The 21,846-nt window shown below is 35.4% G+C and overlaps 3 protein-coding genes across 3 annotated transcripts; 2 read left to right on the top strand and 1 right to left on the bottom strand.

The window, feature by feature from the left end:
- Positions 1-3,439: 3,439 nt before the first annotated feature.
- LOC128187162 (uncharacterized) lies at positions 3,440-8,009 on the top strand. The gene is made up of 4 exons (XM_052857409.1): positions 3,440-5,252; positions 5,376-5,440; positions 5,840-5,916; positions 7,433-8,009. The coding sequence occupies exon 1, from the start codon at positions 3,640-3,642 to the stop codon at positions 5,122-5,124; it is 1,485 nt and encodes a 494-aa protein (XP_052713369.1). The 5' UTR covers positions 3,440-3,639; the 3' UTR covers positions 5,125-5,252; positions 5,376-5,440; positions 5,840-5,916; positions 7,433-8,009.
- A 4,009-nt stretch (positions 8,010-12,018) lies between these two features.
- LOC128187161 (uncharacterized) lies at positions 12,019-18,786 on the top strand. The gene is made up of 17 exons (XM_052857408.1): positions 12,019-12,159; positions 12,645-12,902; positions 13,139-13,333; positions 13,480-13,589; positions 13,677-13,806; positions 13,887-14,114; positions 14,306-14,511; positions 14,607-14,737; positions 14,865-14,968; positions 15,061-15,569; positions 15,786-15,953; positions 16,262-16,463; positions 16,658-16,849; positions 17,215-17,372; positions 17,502-17,819; positions 18,088-18,192; positions 18,485-18,786. Exons 1-17 carry the CDS (start codon positions 12,063-12,065, stop codon positions 18,635-18,637), a joined length of 3,264 nt encoding a protein of 1,087 aa, XP_052713368.1. The 5' UTR covers positions 12,019-12,062; the 3' UTR covers positions 18,638-18,786.
- A 1,022-nt stretch (positions 18,787-19,808) lies between these two features.
- Positions 19,809-21,636, bottom strand: LOC128187649 (cell death protein 3-like). Its single transcript, XM_052858057.1, has 3 exons — positions 21,462-21,636; positions 20,274-20,383; positions 19,809-19,955 (listed from the first exon to the last, which is right to left on the bottom strand). The coding sequence occupies exons 1-3, from the start codon at positions 21,634-21,636 to the stop codon at positions 19,809-19,811; spliced, it is 432 nt and encodes a 143-aa protein (XP_052714017.1).
- Between the last annotated feature and the right edge of the window lie 210 nt (positions 21,637-21,846).

Genomic DNA, 21,846 nt, shown 5'->3' with positions numbered 1-21,846 from the left:
AAAAAGAAAATTTTATAACAAAATATTTGGAGTTTTACAAGTTATCTCCCTTTGACTCTTTAAGATATGCTTCAATACTATCATATCCATTTCTTTCTAAAGACAATTTCAGTATGATGTAGGAGTTATAGAACATTAAAGTGAAAATCTTTTTTGTATAGAGATTAAAACGCTTTCAAATGGCAGCCATCCCCCAGCCTCGTTAAGATAGAATTAAACAGCTAGCTATGTAACATATGATGCTTTTGTGTCCTGGTTCGATTCCATCTGTGGGCATCCTTTTTCTTTTTTAAAATTAACCGCATTTATAAACACATTTTCTTTTTTATGCAGAATTGTGCATTTTGTTAATTTAATTTCGATCTTCTTCCTTAAATGCACATAAAGATATCGATGGAAAAAGTATATATCCTACATGTAAAACCAATCAACCGGAAATACATCTTGGTACGCTTTGTTTTAGGACAAGAATCATTCACTCTGTGTTACTCGAAACAGGTGCCACGTAAGAAAACTGTTGCGTTTGCTTTTCCAGAACATCTATAGGAAATGGTACAATTGTGAGAGAAGTACTGCAAAGTAGCTTCGGTTCATTCTTTGCAAAGAATGTGTGCAATGGTGACAGTGTATGCCAAAAATGCTGGAGTAGGGTTTGTAGATCATCATTCTTTCTGTTATTTCTGTTGAAAAAACTAAGACTACGTGCATTATTTGTAGCAAAGAGTCAAAGGGTTTGCGACCTTTGGTAATTTGCTAAATTAAATATGTCCCTGGCTGTAAATAAACGTATATGAAGAACACGTATCGTGGTATGGAAAGTAAAATTTAAAGATAATCAAGTAAAAAAGTGACCATAACTCTTACAGCTCAGACAACGACTGTGAAACGTTTTTTTCAATCACAACAGATTACGAGAACGAGAATCTCAGAGTTTACTGTGTATGGCTAAAGATCTCAAGAAGTGGAACGGAAAGCGATATGGTTCTTTGGTAAAGACAGAAACTAATACCGGTACTATAGCTCAAGCTTGTATGGAAGCATCATCTAATAAGGTAAATTAACTCATGGCTCCATTGGGTAAGCTGGGGCCACAATGGGGGTTTAGATTTCACATCATAATATAGAGAAAAACTGAGTGGAAGCATCCTGAGGTAAGCTAGAATCAGGTATGTTCAAATCATGATCATGTAGGGGAGGGTTCGGCCACGATGGGGGTCGAAATTTTATATAGTAATATATAGATTAAAAATTTTAAAATCTTCTTTTAAAAATCGACCGGTTAGAAAAGCTTCAACTTGTATGGAAGTACCCTCAGGTAGGGAAGATTCAAGTTTTTTCATATTATGACACCCCCCCCCCCTCCCACCCCAAGAAGTAGGGAGGGGATGCAAAAGGGAACAATTTTGTAAATAGGAATATATAGAGAAAAATCAATAATATCGTTCTCTCTAACACCAATCAGCCCGTCAAGCCTTTGATCTATTTGAAGCATTCTCAGGTAGGATAAATTCAGGTTCTTTCAAATCATGTCCCACAGGGATGAGACGGCCTCTATGGGAGTAGGATATTTACATATAAGAAAATATATAGAAAAAATACTTGAAATCTTTTATTACACCGATCGACCAGATAAGTTGGAACTTTGTTAAAGCGTCCTCGGATATCTTATATTCAAGTTTTTCAAATCATGATTCAAAACCGATCGGCCAGAAATGCTTAAATTGTGTGGAATCATCTTCAGGTGGGGTAGGTTAAAATGTGTTCAAATCTTGATTCCAGGGGGTAGGGTGGGGTCACAATGGGGGAGGGTGCGTCATTTATTTCATCGGAATATGTAAAGAAAATAATTATCTCATTATAACGAGTGACAACACATTAACATTATTTAGAGATACAAGACACTATAAAACAAAACTCTGTTTATTGGCGATAAAAGAGTTTACTCGATATTGTTCATGAATTATACTTACATTGACGATTTTTCCCTACTACAAACTACTCGTGCTAGTTATGCAAGTACATAACCAAGAATTGATGATGAAACCAAAATTATGAAAAGTTTACTCCATTGTTAGGCACTATAACCAAGCTGAAGTTAACAGGTACTATCAGTAGCCATTACGCCAGTAGAAAGGAAAATCGTCAAAGTACTGAGAGTACTCGAACAGAAAATATATTTTACTTTATCATCGGCATATTTTAATTAATATCAAGATGATTATTGCATCAATAGTTTGTATTAGCATTGACAACTTTGGATGCAGTAAAGATCGTGTGATCAAAATCAAGGGGGATATAAACCCCCTAATACGAGTCCGAACCCCTTATCAACGCTTTTAGAGACAATCTCTTCTTATTATAATCGATCAGTGTTTATTATCTATTTAAGATATACTATAGCCAGGTACTCGTCACACATTTGCTCTAAAAGAATAAAGTATATTCATGATCACAAATACAACATTGCAACAAATGTTTAGAATATCGATGCTTATATATTACGTAGAAGAAAACAAAACTAACGTAAAATGATTTTTTTTAAAAATCACTCCCCCTCCCCATAAATGTAAATAAGAAGTATTCATATTCCTAGGTTACCTGCCTCCTTAGTCCTTTTCCATGAAAATATATAAATGTATTATTCTTCGATTGACAATTCATTCACTAATGAAAATTGCTTATATTATTACAACAATTATTCTTTCATGATTATTGTTCGTTAATTATCACACAATATCCTCATTGTGTATGAATTTGTTTTTCTTTATTTGCGTCATTACTCGCCATATGTCGAACGAGAGAAGTGACGTAACTGTTAACAATCAATTTGTGGCAATGAAAGCGTGTTTTGAGTGTACTTGCTATACAGATATGAAAAACTATATACAGCGATTTATTTACAAGTTCAGTGTTTATAACTTCAAAATCAGATAATTTCAATGTCATATCTTAGATACGAGGTAACCAATTTCTATTCTTGTGTACAGCGGGGGTCATTTTTCTACGGGGGGTCATTTTTCTTCATGTTTAACATGAAGAAAAATTACAATAGTGGGTCTTTTTTCTTCTGAAAAATCCAATTATTCTTCAGCAAGGGGGGTCATTATTCTACGTCGAAAAATGACCCCCGGTCATTATTCTACGGGGGTCATTATTCTTCATTCCACCTGCCTATTATAGTTTATATCTTTTCATATCATGACTGCTATAATGGCTGTTTTACATTGCCAGAACCGATCGACAGGGTCTATCCGTCAACCCGTGCTACGAAGACAGTGTGACAGACAGAAAACCCTTGGGTTCTAACAATGGCTCTTAACAAATAAGAGTTACCTCTCCTGAGCAATAAGCATTAATAGAGATGTCAAAATTACTTAAATATGAAAGCCCCGCCTACAAACAGAAGTTAAAATCGTATAAATGTCGACAGAGCGAATTCTATTTAAAGTCCGACGCAGAGCACTGTAAAGCAGACAGCAAATGGGATTTCCGTACGCCACGCGGTATATATATATCATGTTTTGTTTCTCACTCAAGGCCGTTTGGTTTGGGTTAGAGATGCACAGAATGCGCCATTGCGTGGATCGATTCCTTGTTAATCGGTAGTGTTGACTTGTTGAGTACTTGGTTTAACAAAGAATGAACCACGCAGAACAAGAAATCCTTCGACGTTTCCACCACACGTTAGTAAGCACTATTCGGGCAGAGTACCTTGTGACGCTGTTATATTCCAAAAGGGTTATTGATGACAATCTGCAGAGAAAAATTCTCTCTCAGGAGGACACTGCTCCGAACGTCAAAATTTTGCATATGTCCGATCTTCTAGAACAAGTGAAGCTTCACTGTTCGTGGCAGGATTTTTTAGAATGTCTTGATACCGCAGGGTTTCCTTTTCTAAGACGGGAGATGGAAAAATTCAGTATTGGTGTAAATTCCCGACAACCTCAAATTTATAATTCATCCTTTGATTTATTAGCTGAAAAACTGAAAGCAAAGATTCATAATTCTGAGGCGCGATTAATTAATTGTGACATACGATGCTGGGCAAATAGACTGCTGAAAACAATACAGTCTGATAGTCCTGGGAGTATCTTAGAACAGCGTAAACAGGCCGATTGTTGTTATGTTTTATTAGATTGTTTAGCGGTCCTAGAAAGAACCCATTCGTCCCAAAAAGAGCTTTGGAAATCACCTGTATATCCTCAAATGGAGAGTCTGATATCTAAAACGTCTAACCCACTGGTCAGTAGAATTCGTCATCATGCTCGGTTTGGAGTCGCCCTATTTCTTGGTGACCAAGACCAACGGGCGCAGGAATACCTGGATGCATCCGTGACTGATGCCAAAACGTTTCTTAACTCCGGCCGTGATGTAGGAAATTGTATTTTTGCTTTGGTAAATTACAGACTTAAACGATTTGCAGAATCAACAGCGCAGGAGGAAAAACTGAAAACGCTGGATCTAGTTGAGGAAGGTCTTCGCCATTTCGAAAACGAAGAAGACGAAATACGAAACAATTGGAGAGGGGTGTACTATGATAAGAAATTGTCATGTCTGCTCGGTCTGAAACCTCCTGGTCGTTGTAATTCAATCGCAAATATTTCAAAGAAGGACTTACAAATAGCAAAGGATGTTCTTTGTGAAATGGAAAAAAGACTCAGTGAGCTAGATAACCGGAGGAAAATCCATTTCTACATAGCTAAAGCCCACCTAACTGAAATGGAATCCAAACGAATTGCACGAGCATATTTAGAAGAGGCGTTTGAGCTCTCTAAGAAAGGTAGATATTTTTCAGAACATCAAATTGTATCTGAAATGTTAGGAGAAAATGTTCAAGAAGTCAATAAAATGGACTATTTAGAAGCAGGTAATGAGGGCATTGCCAACTCCACTGTCATGATTACTGACTGTAAGAGGGACAGTTTAACGTATTGTCAAGCAGAGCAGTGTACAGAGCCTCCTTCCCTGTTGGCTGAATGTGTTTCTGACATTTCCCAGAAACTGAACATCGATGACGAGAAAACTGTGTCCTCCAGTAAGAGAAAAATGTCCGCCAGTGACGAGTCACAAGACAGAGTGTGTAAAAGAATTATCTCGGAGAGATCACATGATGGCCATTTCTAGCATTCTAACATTTATATTTCTTCACTAGTTTCAGAAAAGTTGTGAAAAATGCTTTTATTAATCGAATCTGATTTTGACAATGATCCCTCTCAGAAAAAAATACAGTAAAAAAAAAATCCAACACTTTGGTAAGTTCTTTAGTATGAAAAAAATACTGAAAATCCATCTGTTATTTCTTTTTTCAACTAAAACGTGTTATGTCTACCAAATGTCACAGTCTTATGATAAAGAATTATGTTACAACATTTCAGGATTTTAATATTATTGGAACTGAATAAGCAGAAAGAGATTCAAAAAAAGTGTAGCATTCACAAACGTGAGTATATTTTGCATATTTATCTAGAAATAGTAGTAAAAAAGAGCATGTTCACGAATTGAGATATGAACAGTCTTATTGCATTTCAATTTTGGTTCAATTGCTTATCAAAAGTCAACCAAAATGTGGATGCCTGTTCAGCTGTGTTTATAATTAAACCGCCAAAATAAAATGTATGAATTGTATTACGTGGTCATCGATACACAATTGATTAGCTGCAGAACTGTTGCTCTCCGGGGGAAAAAAATATTGACAGACCGGAGAGCTACAGGGCCACCCATTGAAAAAATTGTATATTTATTGCGTATGAAATCCAAAGTGCCTAATTGCAAAAGAAGGAATTCTGCGTTTCTTTTTGTGATGAAAAAATTAAAGGTATATCATTCTTGTATTCTATAGGTGATCTTTATCATTTTGTGATCTGCCAATCGTCTGATGGAAAGACTTGAAATTTTTACGATTCTCAACATTTTCAGGTATTGTTTATCTAAATAATTTTACTTTGATTAATATAAAATATTATGTTCTATAACCCATTTTTAGATGTTTAAAGAGTGTCTCTATTCCCTTCTAAAAACATAACGTATCTAGGTAATACAAAATGGTGCTGAGGATTTATGGTATCGTTGTAAAATGTAGTCGTATGAAGCTGGAAATCTGCACAATGTCATTTTATCTGTTTTAGAGGGTACGCTATGAATGATATTGATTTTCTAATAAACTGTACCCCGGACTGCATTTTTATTCTTTTTACATCACATGTCAATATTGACATGTAGCTTCTCATATTACCTATGATTCATGTTTTAGCATTCTTTAATTTAACTGCTGCTGTGGATTAAAAAATTGATCCGATACACAAATATGCATGTTGTTATTGAGATAACAATCGATTTAACTAAAAAGCCTTATTTTGATAATCCGTTACGAATGTACATCTCAGGAGCATTTAGTAAATAAAACTATTAACCAATATTTTGGTAAATATAGCTATGATTATCATTTTTGTAAAGATATGAACAGGGGGCTCAAAGTGTTGGAGGAGATATTGCATCAGAATATCTCTTTAATTTATAACTTCTTGAGATAAACTTTGCTTGATGCAATGTTAGATGTAAATTCTAAATTTCTGTTGTATATATATAGCAGGCTATTTTTTTTTTATCTATATCAATGATCTCATTAAAGATCATTGAGATCATTGATATAGATAAAAGAAATAGCCTGCTTAAACTTTTGATAACAAATACTGGCTCAGTCGTGTTGTCCCCGACCCTGGTTAACTGTTACAAATTCCTCTTTAGAAATTTTAAAAAACCTATATTCAATTTAAATGCATTGAGTTCAAGGGTCATTTTGCTCTCCGTCTCGACTATTCAGCACAGTGGGACGGAATTAAGTCTAATCTTTTAGAACTACATGCCTCTGGTTTTGTTTGTCCTTTAATACAAAAAGGTTTCTGCTTTTTGTGAATCATTGTCAATACATAATTTCTATTTGCTTTTCCCTGAAGTTTTTAAAATGAACCTCATGAATTTCAGCGACTAAATTACTTTTTATACATTAGAATTAGAGGCCCAGTCTGTAAATTTTCTCAAATATAATGTAGCCAACCTGTATATTTAAGAATACACTGTGTTTTACTATATTCAAAGGAGGTTCAATTCAAGACAGGAACTCTGTTTTGCATGTACTAAGTAGTACCTTTTATTTGTAACCGAAGAAAGAATTGTCGATAAGTAGCGCCACTTAGTTCTCATATACTATATAGTACTCACTGACATACTTTATCTTTATTGCTCTCTTGTATATGATGCATGTTTAATATAATTGAAAATCTACTTGATTAATCACAGGTACCCGATGTAATATTTTTCTATGATAAGAAATATATATCCTATGATATAGGGTATATATTTTTATTAAGAGAAAAATATATTACGTCAGGTGCCTGTGGAATTTACGCTTACTCTTGTTGCTTTATTTTTACAGCTGTAGACAAACCCAGAACTGACCAAAATTTTCGATGACCAAAGGAATACAACAGTATTCAATACACGACACTCAACCCAATGCCTGATACCAAAAAACTACGGGGAAGAGGGACCTTACAATGTATACCTTCACAAGACTTAGTCTTGCATTTCAACAAGCACCAGAAAAATGCTGTAAACTACGGACTTATGACCATTAGACGTACATGTAGTTCTTCTTGTCTAACAGGCTCTAGGAGCAAAAACAGCATTCTTCTTAGAGCAATATAAAATCAGTTAATTTTTTTTAAATATAATATTTCTTATAGATTCCTTCTCTTTGTTTATTCTACGAGTTTTATTTCAACTTTACAACAACAACAACAAAATCTGAGCAAGACAGAAAAAACAAAGAGGAAATTTGATACATGTGATCCGGCGGATGTCAGCATGCAATAACGATATTATGCAATAGTCAGGTCAATGCTGTTATGGAGTATTAAATAACATTTAGTAGGCATCGATATTACGTGCACCAAGCCTGTAAAACTTTACAAATGTTTGTAGTAGAATATCATAAAACTATGTCATAAACACGAGTTGTCATTTCAATCATGTTTACACAATTACCAAAAAAAAAAAACAGTTGCTATTATTACTTTGTTTCATTAATGCTACACTTGTACTTTCTTTCTGTCCTGACCGGAAGTTACACATCCTGTTTATGTACTGATATGTGTGCATCCAAGTTATTAACCAGACAAAATTGGAAATGGGAGGAATTTTATAGAAATGAGCACATAATTTGACAGACTGCCAAGTAATTGCAAAGTTTGTTTTCAGAAAGTATATGTTCTATTTCGTGCAAGCGACTTGCAAGTGGTAGGTTTATAACAGCAACAAGCCGATAACGTGATGTTCAAGCTGCAAGATGAGATAACAGTATAGAGACATGGGCGAGACAAAAACGTAAACACATAAAGATGCTATATCTAAAAACTGAACCACTCGTTTATAGATAGATACACAAACAGGAAATCTCCCATTGACGTTCTCCGTATATTGAAGTCTCTTTAGTTACTTGTACATGTATAAAGATTATATAAAACAGTTGAAAGACACATGTCACAAATACATCTACACTGCTAAAAAAAGATTCGCTAATCGCCTACAGGTTTATAAATCGTATTGATTTGATATGCAATTTTTTTTAAAGCAACTGTCCTTGTAAATCCAAAGAGACAGGTCTATCTGAAGCGGTTATCTTCCTGCTCTAGCATCTGACGATCTAGAGAATAATCATTCCTTCTGTAACTATAGTGACCATGATATATGCTTCTAATAATGTAAAGAGAGTTCATATCATATCAAAGTTGTGCGTGCCTTGATTGTACAAAGACTTTTTTGGAACTAGAAACCGTTGCAAAAATTAATGGGAGCTTTTAAGGGGCATGGTCACGATTTTGGTCAAATTCCATTTTTCTGTTTTTATTATTTACAATGCTTTAGAAGTGCATTTCTAGTGATCAAATGAAATTTGACTGTCAGTCGTAGAGTTATAAGCAAGATACGGGGTTCACAATTCTTTGTTATGTAAACAAGGCTCATGCCCTGTTTTTGTTTACATAGGTTGAATATACCAGTAACAAATCTGTAACAAGCTGATTTGTCCATCCTTTTATTCATTTTAAGCATAAATAAACAGTTTCTAACGTTTAACAAATTCACTTTAAGTCTAAATTGAAATTTTTACTTCAAAATTTATAATGAAAACAAAAGTTTTGTATACATAGCAAGGAATTGTAGGCTCTGTAACTCGCTTATAACTCAACGAATGACACTCAAATTTTGGTAGCTTATTTAAAATGTCTTAGTGAAGCATTGTAAACATTAAAATTAAAAACTAATTTTTGACCAAAATTTTGACCATGCCTCTTTATATATGATTGAATGTCGGTATTCCTAACAACTCCTTTCTCAATTCAGCTGGCAGATTTATAATTAAACTCGAACCCCAAGCTTTCCCTTGAAATGCATAATTATAATAAAACCTTATTGAAGAAAAAACGACCTATTATTAGACTGACTCCATATCTTTATCAGCGAGTACCTCTTAATCAATTATGTATTATTTATAGTAGACTTTTTCTTCCTTTTATGAATGTTAGAATATGTCAAATGAAGAAAAAAACCATTTCGTAGGACATTTAATTTGAGCATTATAAATAGAATGCTTAGCTGAGGAATTTTTAAAGTACGGGCAGGTTCCTAGGTGGGTGCTTCCTAGGTGGGCTTTATGATATGCAGCATTGTTTTTAAACAATATTTAGGGACAGATATCGAATGTCTTTGTTTGGCGTGGTTGTGATGTACAGTATTTCATTTTCGATGAGCACTACAGATATGTTAGGCCGAAGTCTAAGATACTTAGAAAAAACGTCAAGATTACAATGATTTTTCGCGAACTTTTCTAACAACCATCGTATATCTGAAGCATGAGAATTTTGCTTCATTCGGAATTCTTATAATAATAATAAAGTCTTTTATTTAGACAGGATAGCACAATTAGTGACAAAGTACCAGATTACATTGTGGTCCTGTATAAAACATAGTACAACAATAAGTATAAGACACATAGATAAATAATGCAGATAAAATATACACACTCATCAATAAATATGATAATCTTTTGATCGGAAATTTTTTTTTTGACAATAGTGACAATTATTCGGGGGCTATTTTTGGCATGGATGTTATTACCCAATACGGGGGAAATACCCCTTCGTAAATTTTGAAAAATTACAAACTCAACATTCCTTTTATTTGTATATAGTTATCAAAAGAAGTGTTATTTTAGAAATATGTTAAGTAAGACATTTCCTATAAATAAAAAATAAAGTAATAGTTTAAGTTACATCAACCGATATTTAATTGCATTTTAACTGTACAAAAACAAGACTGCATGATACTCTTTGACTTTTAACTTGTTGTTATAAGATTGAACTTTACTTTATGAGATTAGGTTTACTGGCAACTTGAAAATACAAGACATAAATATTGCCATAATTAGAACGGTCTTGTTAATGTGAACAGATCACCCCCCCCCCCCCCCCCACACACACACAAAAGACTGTGTAAAATTTGCTTCAAAGTGACTAATGGAATTGACATAACTCACACCAGGTGGGAATAACTCTGTGTAAATTTTTAACGAAGAATTTCATTCAAACCCAGTATTTTTTAAAGCTTTGTTCCGCATGCGCATCTCAAAATGTTGAGGAGATTGCTAAGAATAGAAGTTAACAAACAGTAGACACCCAACTAGACAATTACTATACTTATCATAAAACCTAAAACAATATTGCTTACTAGGGGCATTCCTTCTTTACAGCAGTACAATGTGCAAATGTTTCTCGACTTGTTGCAATACTGCTGTTGTCAGAGGCAAAATCCCATCGTGAGCCCTGAACCGGTAAATGTCCCGAGTAAAAATAAACTGGCGACTTCGAGAGAATAAAGACGTATATCTCCGCTATTTTAAGACCCATCAACTTGAAATTCGGCATGAGTGTATCTCAGACAATACTTTTCTGAAAAATACATGCATATTGCGAGTGTTTTAAAAAATAATTGATTTATTAGGCTTTTGAAGCGAACTGGTAGTTTTTTATTTGGGTCAGAGTTCGACCCCTTTCTTTATTTATGGCTACATTGAAATTAATGTTAAAACGGGCTTGGCCCCTGTGCAGCAGTATCATAATTTAATATATAATAGTAGCTCAATAAATTGCACTTTGAATAAAAACATGTTATATATTTCATACATTAATCAGATAGAAAGATGAAAATAACGATTATTGACACAAAATGCAAGATATTTTCTCATTCGACAAATGTTGTTGGTATTTGATGATGAGCTATTATATACAATAAGGACATGGATACAAAATAAGCCAGGAAACGCGTGTTAATTAAGTGAAGCGTTTCAATTAAGTTACTATAAATAAACTAAGTGTTAAGTTTTCTTATATTTGTTAAATTCAAATTTAACGAAATTTAACTTTTGAGATGTATAATGGATACTGATTACGAATAAACTTTAATTGGTATATTCTAATCTTCCAACGTAATCGTTTTATTTCACATAGAAAATCTCCACATACGTTTGATATGTAGGATTACAAAAACTTATGAACAGAAAAAAAACATCTAAAGGACACTTTACAAGTGAACCTACATTGTACATGTATATGTTTTGTTATTATTGTCATATACTAGTGGGGTTTTATAACACGTTCCTGAGTGAGGAAACATAAAGAAGGGCGGTCTGGGTTTACTTTTTCAGGCATGTATGCTCCTTAGAAGGATAAGTGTTTTAATACTCCATTTTTCAAAATTGTCAAGTAAATGAGCCGATTTCTGGAAACGTTTGCAAGATGCACTTAATTGGTTGCGTCTACATTTTTTTAATAAATTAAGATTTATAAACATCTTATGGTTCTTTAAAATACAAAAAGACTGCATCTTAACGAATACGACTGTGGCATATTAATGAAATATGTTGAAGAATGAGTTTGTTAAGTTTTATAATGTATATTATAGTTGGGTTTTTAACTCTACAGTTAAGATTATTAACCTTATATGGTTTCATGTTGGCATTGTTTAGCATTCGGCTGATAAGAAAGAAATGTTTCAAAACTAGGCCGACCGATAACCGTAGAAATTGGACAATGGTAAAATGGCAAGGTGAGAAATTATAGTACATGCAGTATAAATATTTATTTTCATACCAATATTTCACAATATTATAAGTTTCGCTAAAAATACAATATTTAAGAAAGTGTAGGATAATTATAAACTTTTGCCATTAACCAAACAAAAGTATTTTTAATTCTACACATGTATGCTATTTCGTATTCCTTTTTTACCTAATTTATATTTTCGCAATATAAACGAAATCTAAAAACATAAAACTAAAGTGATGTTTAACCTTTTGATGTTCTCTTCGTTGTCTATGGGTCATTGCATGTTGTGATGCTCGTTTCATAACAGTAATCCTTCTTGAACGTTGTTCGTTTTTCCTGCTTTCATATTGTTATTTAAATAAATGCTATTTGATTAAAACTACTTCACTAGGGTCAACAACTTGTTTTTTACAAGTATTTTTAATGTTTTATTGAATTTAACTGTTTTCAATGTTAACAAAATGTTGCTTGTCTTCCATACATCAGTCCTGTGGTATCTAATTGGGTTACACTGCTCTCTAATCCATGCTGCTCTACCCCCTGACTGTGTTCCACTTGAGGAACACCCTCTCGACACAGCTGATCCGGGTTCTATCTTTGGGGAGACCAGTGAGGTCGGCAGCAAGGCTTCTCCCCACAGGACTGGAAACCTCCGCCAACGTGGAGCCATTCCGACCCACCACTTTGCTGCCAATGAAATTAAAAGTGCTGAACCCGTTCCCATGAGGTTGTTTCCGTATGAAGGTACGTTTTAATAAACAACAAAAGACTGTTAGATATGTCGAAGGTAGAAGGTTCAGTTGCCAAAATGTCGATTTAATTTTTCTCACCATTTCGGAAATCGTTCATCTATAAAATTCATCAAATTGAGAATTGGTATAAAATGATGTCTTACCCTCAATAAAAGGGTCAGTTTCGTGAAAAAGTGAAAAATAAAGTTGCAATTAAATCGGCATCTAGCAAGGTTGTCAAACTTCTAGCAATCATGACGTCATCGGGCATTGTGTATGATGCCTACACAATGGACAGATGGACGGATCCAGAGAGAACAGATTTGATGATGCAGCAGTCCGCCTGGAAATCCGGCGAACCTTGGAACAAACTGACAGACATGGGAACAAACATGCGACAAGTGGTCAGTGGACCTGATGGGAATCCCGGAGGGGTGTTTTCTGGTAATTAATTATAACGTAAAGAGTTAGTAAATATATGAATATATGTCGATGAATTTGTATCTATGAATATTCGCAGCCATGGTATATATTGTTGTACCTCTTAGACTGTGTGAAAAACAATTTTGTCACAATCTTTTTTTATACAGGAAAGTCTGGTGTACAAGTTGGAATTTCTGGAAGTTCTGATCCTGTCATGACAGACTTTGGAGATTTGTATGCTAATTTTGAGTACCATGGTAATGGAGGGAAAATGGAGGTATCAATCGGGTTAAATTAAAAATTTCAGTCGTTTAAAAATGAAGAATCAGCAGATTTACTTAATGATTGATAGTGTATCCTGTAGGTGCCCTTGGTACGTGGATCTGCATTGTTAACTCATCTCTTCACGAATGCCAATCCTGTCGTCAAACCATTCTGTCTGGCTGACATATCTGGTCACCACGTCAATTTCAACTGTCCATTGGAAAGAACAAGTATGCCAACGTCTGTCAAGCAACAGATATATTTCCTGATGTTGTAAATATCAATCTCAGCAATAAGGTTGTTATTTTAGTATTGGATGCTGGAAGTGGACACGCGAGCGCCACTTGTTCTGGAGGAGTTTTGCATCTTAGACTACAGAATACCAAACGAATCAGGGATGTCACAAAGATCCAGTATGCTGCTCGTCCAAAGACGCGATGGGCTGCAGGAGATCATCCAATGTCCAGCTGTGACGTCAACAAATGTCGACTCACTGATGGCGGGAAAACTCTTGAGGTGGACGTTCCTAACGCTCATGGTAAGAACTATATTTTGCACTAGTTCTTCAGACACATAAATCAACCTGCGCCAGTATGGTAGTTACTAGTATTCTACGCGAAGACATTTTCTGCTAATCATATTATCCGAGTGTACTCTACTTCATATCCAAAAAATTCAATTGGTTTGCTTCACATAAATGATGAAGTGTTAGTGAACATTCTTTTAAAGGAACTATGGCGTTCGCTTTTAACTACATTGGTCACTACGTCACGCCTTGGGATTGGATAAATCATCCAGAGGAGGTCACGTGTCACGGACGGCGCAGCGAGAAGCGTGCCCCTAATGATATAACACTACATGCTTCCTGTGACTCCAACCTGAACTTGGAGATTGGAGTCTATGTCGGTCACCATCACATCTATGGCGTGGACAAGGTGATACATTTCATTACGTTCCGTTTAATTATTTTGAATTTCCTTATAGATGCGTTTTTCCATGTAATATATATAAAATTCTCTAATCGTAAAAGATCCAGTACGCAGTGGAGCCAGAGAACACATGGGGTAATCCCCCACCCATGCACACCTGTAACCCCACCGTCTGCACTCGTGTTGGAAACACCATCTACGTCCGAATACATGCACCTGCTCAACATCTTAAGTAAATCATTCATATGAAGTGGGAAAGAATGGCATTTCTTGATATTAACACAAATTACATATTAATTTGTATGTTTGTAATATTGAGAGAATAATGTAATTGTTTATGATTTTGAGTCTTTTTACAGGCTTGCAGTAAATGTGATCGGTTATGTAACGCTTCCGGCTTTCTGGATAAGTCATCCATACAAAATGGTCTGCGGGGGGCCAGATATTGGGTCATCAGTGACAGGTAAATTCACGTGCCAAAGGTACAAAAGATGAAATCATACCGCCTTCATACGTTTAAATGACTGAGTTTGTAGCAACAAATTTAATACTAAGGTGGACATCCAGTGACCCCGGCACCAACAATCCACACTTTTCCCACATCCCAAACTCAGCCAACGCAGACTCAGCAACCACAAACACAGCCACCACCATCAATTCGAACAACTGCTTCATCTCGACCTATCACTCAAGGTTCGAAGTTCATCCTGGAACTGAATGAACCCGGCGATGAGTTGCCAAATCAGACAAGAAAGTTCCTGCTTTACTTCCAAAGCATAGTGGTTCCTCACATTAACGACGCTGACAACACTATAACCTTTACCCCTCAAAATGGTGGCACCTACTCAGGATTCATGCAGCTGGCATACCTTGGTGCTGGGTTGAGGGGAGATCACTCCAATGATACTGTTCTAGACAAGCACTTGGGCGTGTATTCTTATAAACCCAAGGCGTCCTACTGTGTGCAGAACAATCGAGCCTACGCCAGTTTTGACTGGAATCCAAACAACCAGTACCCGTACCAATCGTCAGGATCACTCCTTATGATAACCATGCCTCATCATGTTAGTCTTATTATAAACTCATTTTCATTATTAGAATATAAAAGATATTTAGATATTTTTGTTTGTTTGTTTTTGTTAAGTTCCTGTCAACGATCTAAAGTCCACACTTCTTTCTAAAAAAATGTGTTTGCGACAAAATTTATGATACTTATGCACTGAAGACAAATGTTGGGCATATCGTAAATGAGTATTTGAGGAAATGCCATCCCATTACAGGCCTACATATTGAAGGATCAGTTTGCAGCTAACCTAAAATCGACAGTGTACACGTTTAAAGGCTATGAAGGTCCTAGCTGGTTGTTGGATATGGAGGCTCCCCGGGCCGCCATGGAACCAGATCCTGTTGGAGTCCAAGCCATAAAAGCTAACTCCCAGCATCTACAGGTATGGCTGCAGTTTTAATGACAACCAGTATATTAAAGCACATGGTAAACTTAACATTGATTGATTGGTTTATTATACGTTTCATTCATAACCACAATTGATATTTGTATGGAATTTTATAATTGCATGTATTGAACGTCTTTTTGTTTGTCACTGTTCAACGTGAACCAGAGTACAATCTTCTACAGGTTTAAGAGCAGTTCAGATATGTTCATTGTTAATATCTGAAAACATGTTCAGCTTCATTTATAAAAGTTTTCTTTAACGATCAATAGATCTGCTCAGTTTTATCCTCTTTTCTCCAACAGGACATTTTGCAAGCGATCGAGAGGGACGCTTCACAGGCCAACCTTGAGGCTTACTGTTCCTTCTCAGACAGTTATGGTGTGGGTAAAGGCATAGGAATGCACGCTAGATTGGCCAGTATATCTCGAGCGTTTGGAACATCTCATTACCAGGCTCTTGACGGGAAAATCCGACATTGTTTAGAAAAATGGCTGCGAATTGATGGTAAAATTTCCTTACACTTCAAGACAATTTCTTCTTTCAAATGTTATCCCGAAAATCAGTTTTCTTAAAAATATCATTTTTGTTTTCTTCCTTTTATGTTTCTTGTTGTATATCGTCTTTACGTCTTTTCAATGACTTCGATTCCATTTAGAGACTGCAATATTGCAAGATTTAATTTTCCTTGGTTTCTTTAGACACACTTCCGGAGAGGAATAGGTTCCACTACGACACGGTGTGGGGCGGGCTCTTCCTGAGGGGAGAGGACGGGGAGGCCCACTTCTACACAGACTTTGGGTTCCCCTTCTACAACGACCACCATTTCCATCTCGGCTACTTCCTGTACGCTTTGGCTTACTACGTGAGGCACGACACGGCATGGGCTCAGCGTATGTAGAATAATTCAATCTGATTCCCTTTTGCAATGCTTTTCTGATGATTAGATGAGCACATTAATTCTATTACTAGTAAGTTCATTTTTTTTTATTGTACGTTTTATGACAATACAATTTCCGTTTGTAATATTTTTCTGACGAATATTCTGTTGAATCCATTTTTATTGAATTTCTATTGTGTAAGTGAAAACAATCTGGTCCTTTTAATTACTAAATGAAGACTACTTGATAATTTTATTTTGCATTGTTTTATTTTCTGATGACTAGATCAACATAATCTGATACGATTCCCTGTTGCATTTTTTATCTGATGACAAGATAAATACAGCTTAGTAATTCCTTTTTGTATTGATGGTTAGAACATCGGCAGAGAATATACGCCCTGGCACGAGATGTCGGGAACCCTAGCTACAAGGACAAGTTCTTCCCCGTGGTTCGTCACAAGGACATCTACATGGGTATATCCTGGGCCTCGGGGGTTGTCCCGGGGGAGAGACAGGAGGAGTCATCATCTGAGGTGTAAATTTGCGTTCTACCATCATTTGGCTTTTTTTTCAACTTGTGTATTTTTTAAAAAATGTCTGGTTCATAAAAATGGTTCACTATAGGTCGTGGTCGTGTTTTATGATTTTGCAATCCCTTTCAGTCGTTAAACTGTTACCATGGTCTGGCTGCCCTGGGAGACGCGCTAAACGATCCCATTTTACGAGGAACGGGCCAAGTGATGCTTGCTCTGGAGATCGCCTCCGTGAGAGAATACTACCACGTGCGTGACCACAACTTTAACCAGTTCCCGCCAATTCTACAGAAGTTTGGGGCGGTGGGACAGATAGCCGAGGACAGTTTTTATGTGTACACCTTGGACTGGGGTTGTGACCCCAACGTGTTTCCGATGAGGCACGGGTGTCTAGTCGGCATCCAAATTATCCCCATTACCGCCGTGTCTAGGTACTGGATGGATAAGGTACAGTAATGTTTTCAACTGCCCACTTTATAAAGTGTAAAATATTTCATGCAAGTTCGTCCATCTAACAGGATTGTTTTCAACTGCCCACTTTATAAGATGTAAAATATTTAATGCAAGTTCGTCCATCTAAGAGGACTGTTTTCAACTGCCCACTATATAATGTGTAAAAGATTTTATGTCAGTTTGACCATCTACACAAGTTAATTAAATTATAAAATGTCACGAAGCATTCCTTGCGTCATCATTGAGATTACCTCCCTTGCAGGACTGGGCCAAACATATCCTGCAGTCATGTGATTGGGCGATTAATCCGTCACACGCGACTGACTACAGCCTCGCCAATCCTAGCGACCTACGTGACTTAGTTACTGTAAGTTTACACTCTATAAACTTATCCATATTTCCAAGTAGTGGTCTGGATGAAAAAGTATCAGAGTTTAATGTCCGTTGTATTTTTTGTATTTACCTGAGGCGGCCTGATTTTGTAGAATACCATAATTACATCAGATTGATATAATGTGTAATATCAGACTGACAAAAGCTCATTAATCAAGCTAATTTCAGACTGCCAAAGATGAGAGGAATATTTTATAAGATCTACGTTGTACGTGTTTATATAACAGAATCATGTCATGATAATCATCTGATATTTTTATTTTAAGGGTTGGAAAGCATTCTGTTATGCCGGAATCGCGCCATATGACGAATCTCATAAAATAGCGGCAGCCAACTACTTGAGGGACAAATACCCACGTGACCTGGTGTCTGGGACAGGAGCGGCCAGTACTCTGCTATTTATATACGAACGCACTTAAAATTTTTAACATGATTTTGATAGAACAAATCATTGAACTTTTGCACTATTTTGAAGAAAAAAATACAGTCTTTTTATTAATGCTTCCTTTATTCATTCATGTATACACAATTTAAAACAATTCAAACGGCACAAAAATTCACTGTAACTTTAATTAAACTTTCAGTCACATACTTCAGATGAGCAGTAACAAACACATCATTATATTGGTTACAATAATAACCGTGTTTTACACAGGTAACTTATTCTAATTCATTACAATTGATTACTACAAACACGCAATTAACATAACTACATGTATGTGCAATAAAAAAAAATCAAAAATGGTAGTAAAACAAACAACTGCTGAAAAAAAAGAATACTCATGTTTTGTTGTTGTAAATTTTAACTATAAATCATATCTTATTTTGATTTTTGCAATAGTCAGAAAATACAACTGGACGTTGATTAAGTGAATGAAAGAAGTAGAGATATTGGGAAATTATTTAGATGTACAAATTAAGATGAGTTGGATAATGAGGGACGTTTCCAGATCTATCGACGAAGGCAACTAACAATAGGGTTGTTAGGAAAAGAATAACTGTTACAGTACCCTTAGCAGAAGTACATAGAGAAACAAATCACGACATCATTTATTCCTGATGTATCTGCATGTAGAGCATATTCTTCTATATGGCTTAGTTTCATGTTAAAAATGACAAAAAAGAATAAGTCAGAGTAAAGTTTGAGAGTCATCCCACATTGAAACTGATTTTCTATAATACTTCAGTCAATTAGGGGTTAATGAGAAGATAATTTTGACTTCATTGTACATATATTATCCTAGGAACACCTTGCTACTTGCAACATTATTTTGACTGGGTTTAAATGAGTAAAAATAAAAAGAGGGCTTACATGCATATTATATATTTTAGGGTACGAATCTGTTTCAATATATATCATCTATAGCTACTGATTTCTCTGAAAAAAGTATAAGGTCATGAAGGTAGATGTGCTATTCCAATACACGTACATGTTTTTTTCCCATTTCCCCAACAAAGGGAACAAGGCATGCTTTTTCAGCGAGGTGTGAAAGTATCTGGGTCATGAGCAATGCCAAGGTCTGAGAATAGTAAGACATTTAGTTTCTATCACATTCCAAGGATGAATGTATACAGCTTAATTTTCTGTGTCTATATACACTTTGGGTGTACTCTTTTGTCTCCATAGATTCCAGGAAAAAAGAAGAGTTTTTTCCTGAGAGATGATTCGTACTTAGAGACAGTAACAAAATGGCTTCCAACATCTCTCGCCTTGCCTTTACTGACAACATTATTAACCTGACAAAACAAAACATATTTTTGCTGTATAGAATTCAATTCAGCCATTACTGTAAACGTTTTCTTTCGGGCAAAAAGCAACTTCTGCTAAATAAAGCACACCACTAAATTCAATGCATAAGGTTAGTTAAGAATGCTGATTGGAATTCACGATTAATGGGTAAAAAAAATCAAACTCTTGCTAAATAATGTACACATTAATTATAATACATGACATTTACAGATTACTGCAAGAGAAACAAAACTGAAATAATCACAACTACATCAAATTTTCCTATTTGATTTACATTTAATTTATGGCTCATTGACAAGTCTTACCTTTCCAAGCATATCAACAAGATCCTTAACATGTGATTCAAATTTGAAAATCCAAACAATGGCCTGCATAAACCAGGATCCAGCATCCGTCTTCCTCCATGACAGTGAACCTGCAAAAAGCGGGACATGCTGATTCCACATACATTTCAGTTCTACCATAAGACAATTGATCTTACAATGTATTTGTTTAAAACTGCTTGGTCTGATTTTTTTTATCAAGCTTTGTGTATGCTTTAAAACGATGGTTATGATTAGTATGTCGATAATAATAGTCATTGCAGTAGTTTTGTCATTATTGTGCAATTATGCCATATTTCAATGATGTACAAAATTTGTTTACAAAACAAACAGTATAAAAGGGTATCGCGTTATTTCGTCTCATATAAAAGTTCGCCCCTGACGTTGAAGCGGGTATGATTGTATTACAACTTTGACATCGCTATAATTATAGGTCATAATGTTTTGGCAAATCAAAAATAATTTTTTTTAGAATTTGTTCAAAAATACTTCTAAAGTTTTTCTTTACGATTGATGCTTAACATGTGGGTTGAATAAACCTATCAATCGGGGGAAGAAACTAAGCGTTTACATTTTCTAAACATTCCCATGATTTGGGTTTTTTGTGTTCTCATTCAGGAATTATTTTTATTTACTTTGAATATCAATACGTGGTACTTAGAAATGAGATCGATTCTGATGGTGTAAATATATATAGGCAAAAATTTATAACTTTCCAGAATAATTGGCTTGTACAGAAAATTATTTGATACTGTAATAGCCAAAATATCAGACCAGGAATTCAAATAATATTGCAAAAACATGATGAAAAACAAAACATTTACAGTAAACCATGGTTATAGCGAACACACTTATAATGAATTGACCCTTACAGGAAAGTGATTTTCATTCCCCATGATGTTTTTTCGTGTTGTAAACTTGAAGGATATAACGAATTACGCTTATATCGAAGCAAAATTGTCCGTCCCTGGTGTTTAGTTATAAGCGTGTTTTACTGAGTTTACATTTTTATTCTTTTCTCGATTCAGTCATGTATTGGTTGACTTTGGCATTTCGTCTCCATCAAAATGATTGACCATGTCATGATAAGTCAAAGTAATGAGTAGGCTTTATCTTCAAAGTCAAGCATACTCTGCACTAACAAAGCAAAAAAAATGAAGCACAGCCTACCTTCCGGAGTGGAGTATGCCACAAGGAAGTCGGATTTGGAATGGACAGTTTGTGTGGCGGATATATTGGGCTCCCGTTCAACATTTATGTCCGGAGCATTCATTCCATCCACACGATCACCACCCCCATCCCCTTGTGAACCGTTCTCGCCAGGATCTTCCGATGAACAAACCATTTCTCTCTTGTCTGCACATGGTAATAAGCATAGTTAATTAACGTGTTCAAAGCTTTGCTGAATACAATCTAGAATACACCTACACTTGAAACAGGCCCTACCATCATTGAAATATTTTAAACTACTAAACAAGGTTTAGAACTCAAATACTTTAAAGAAAAACTAATGACTATGAGGTCTGTACTCAGACTTGAGGAAAGTTAGTGATGG

This window comes from Crassostrea angulata, chromosome 6 (genome assembly GCF_025612915.1).
Source record: "Crassostrea angulata isolate pt1a10 chromosome 6, ASM2561291v2, whole genome shotgun sequence".
Taxonomy (NCBI): Eukaryota; Metazoa; Mollusca; class Bivalvia; order Ostreida; family Ostreidae; genus Magallana; species Magallana angulata.
This window is presented reverse-complemented; position numbering and strand designations above follow the sequence as displayed.

Excerpts from the sequence above, each read along its gene's own strand:
- LOC128187649 (XM_052858057.1), bottom strand. The coding sequence starts at position 21,636 with ATGGTTTGTTCATCGGAAGATCCTGGCGAGAACGGTTCACAAGGGGAT. Across the intron at positions 20,384-21,461 it reads GGCATACTCCACTCCGGAAG|GTTCACTGTCATGGAGGAAG; the intron begins GTAGGCTGTGCT and ends CGCTTTTTGCAG. Across the intron at positions 19,956-20,273 it reads TTGTTGATATGCTTGGAAAG|GTTAATAATGTTGTCAGTAA; the intron begins GTAAGACTTGTC and ends TTGTTTTGTCAG.
- LOC128187162 (XM_052857409.1), top strand. The coding sequence starts at position 3,640 with ATGAACCACGCAGAACAAGAAATCCTTCGACGTTTCCACCACACGTTA.
- LOC128187161 (XM_052857408.1), top strand. The coding sequence starts at position 12,063 with ATGTTGGCATTGTTTAGCATTCGGCTGATAAGAAAGAAATGTTTCAAA. Across the intron at positions 12,160-12,644 it reads GACAATGGTAAAATGGCAAG|TCCTGTGGTATCTAATTGGG; the intron begins GTGAGAAATTAT and ends TCCATACATCAG. Across the intron at positions 15,954-16,261 it reads CTAACTCCCAGCATCTACAG|GACATTTTGCAAGCGATCGA; the intron begins GTATGGCTGCAG and ends TTTCTCCAACAG.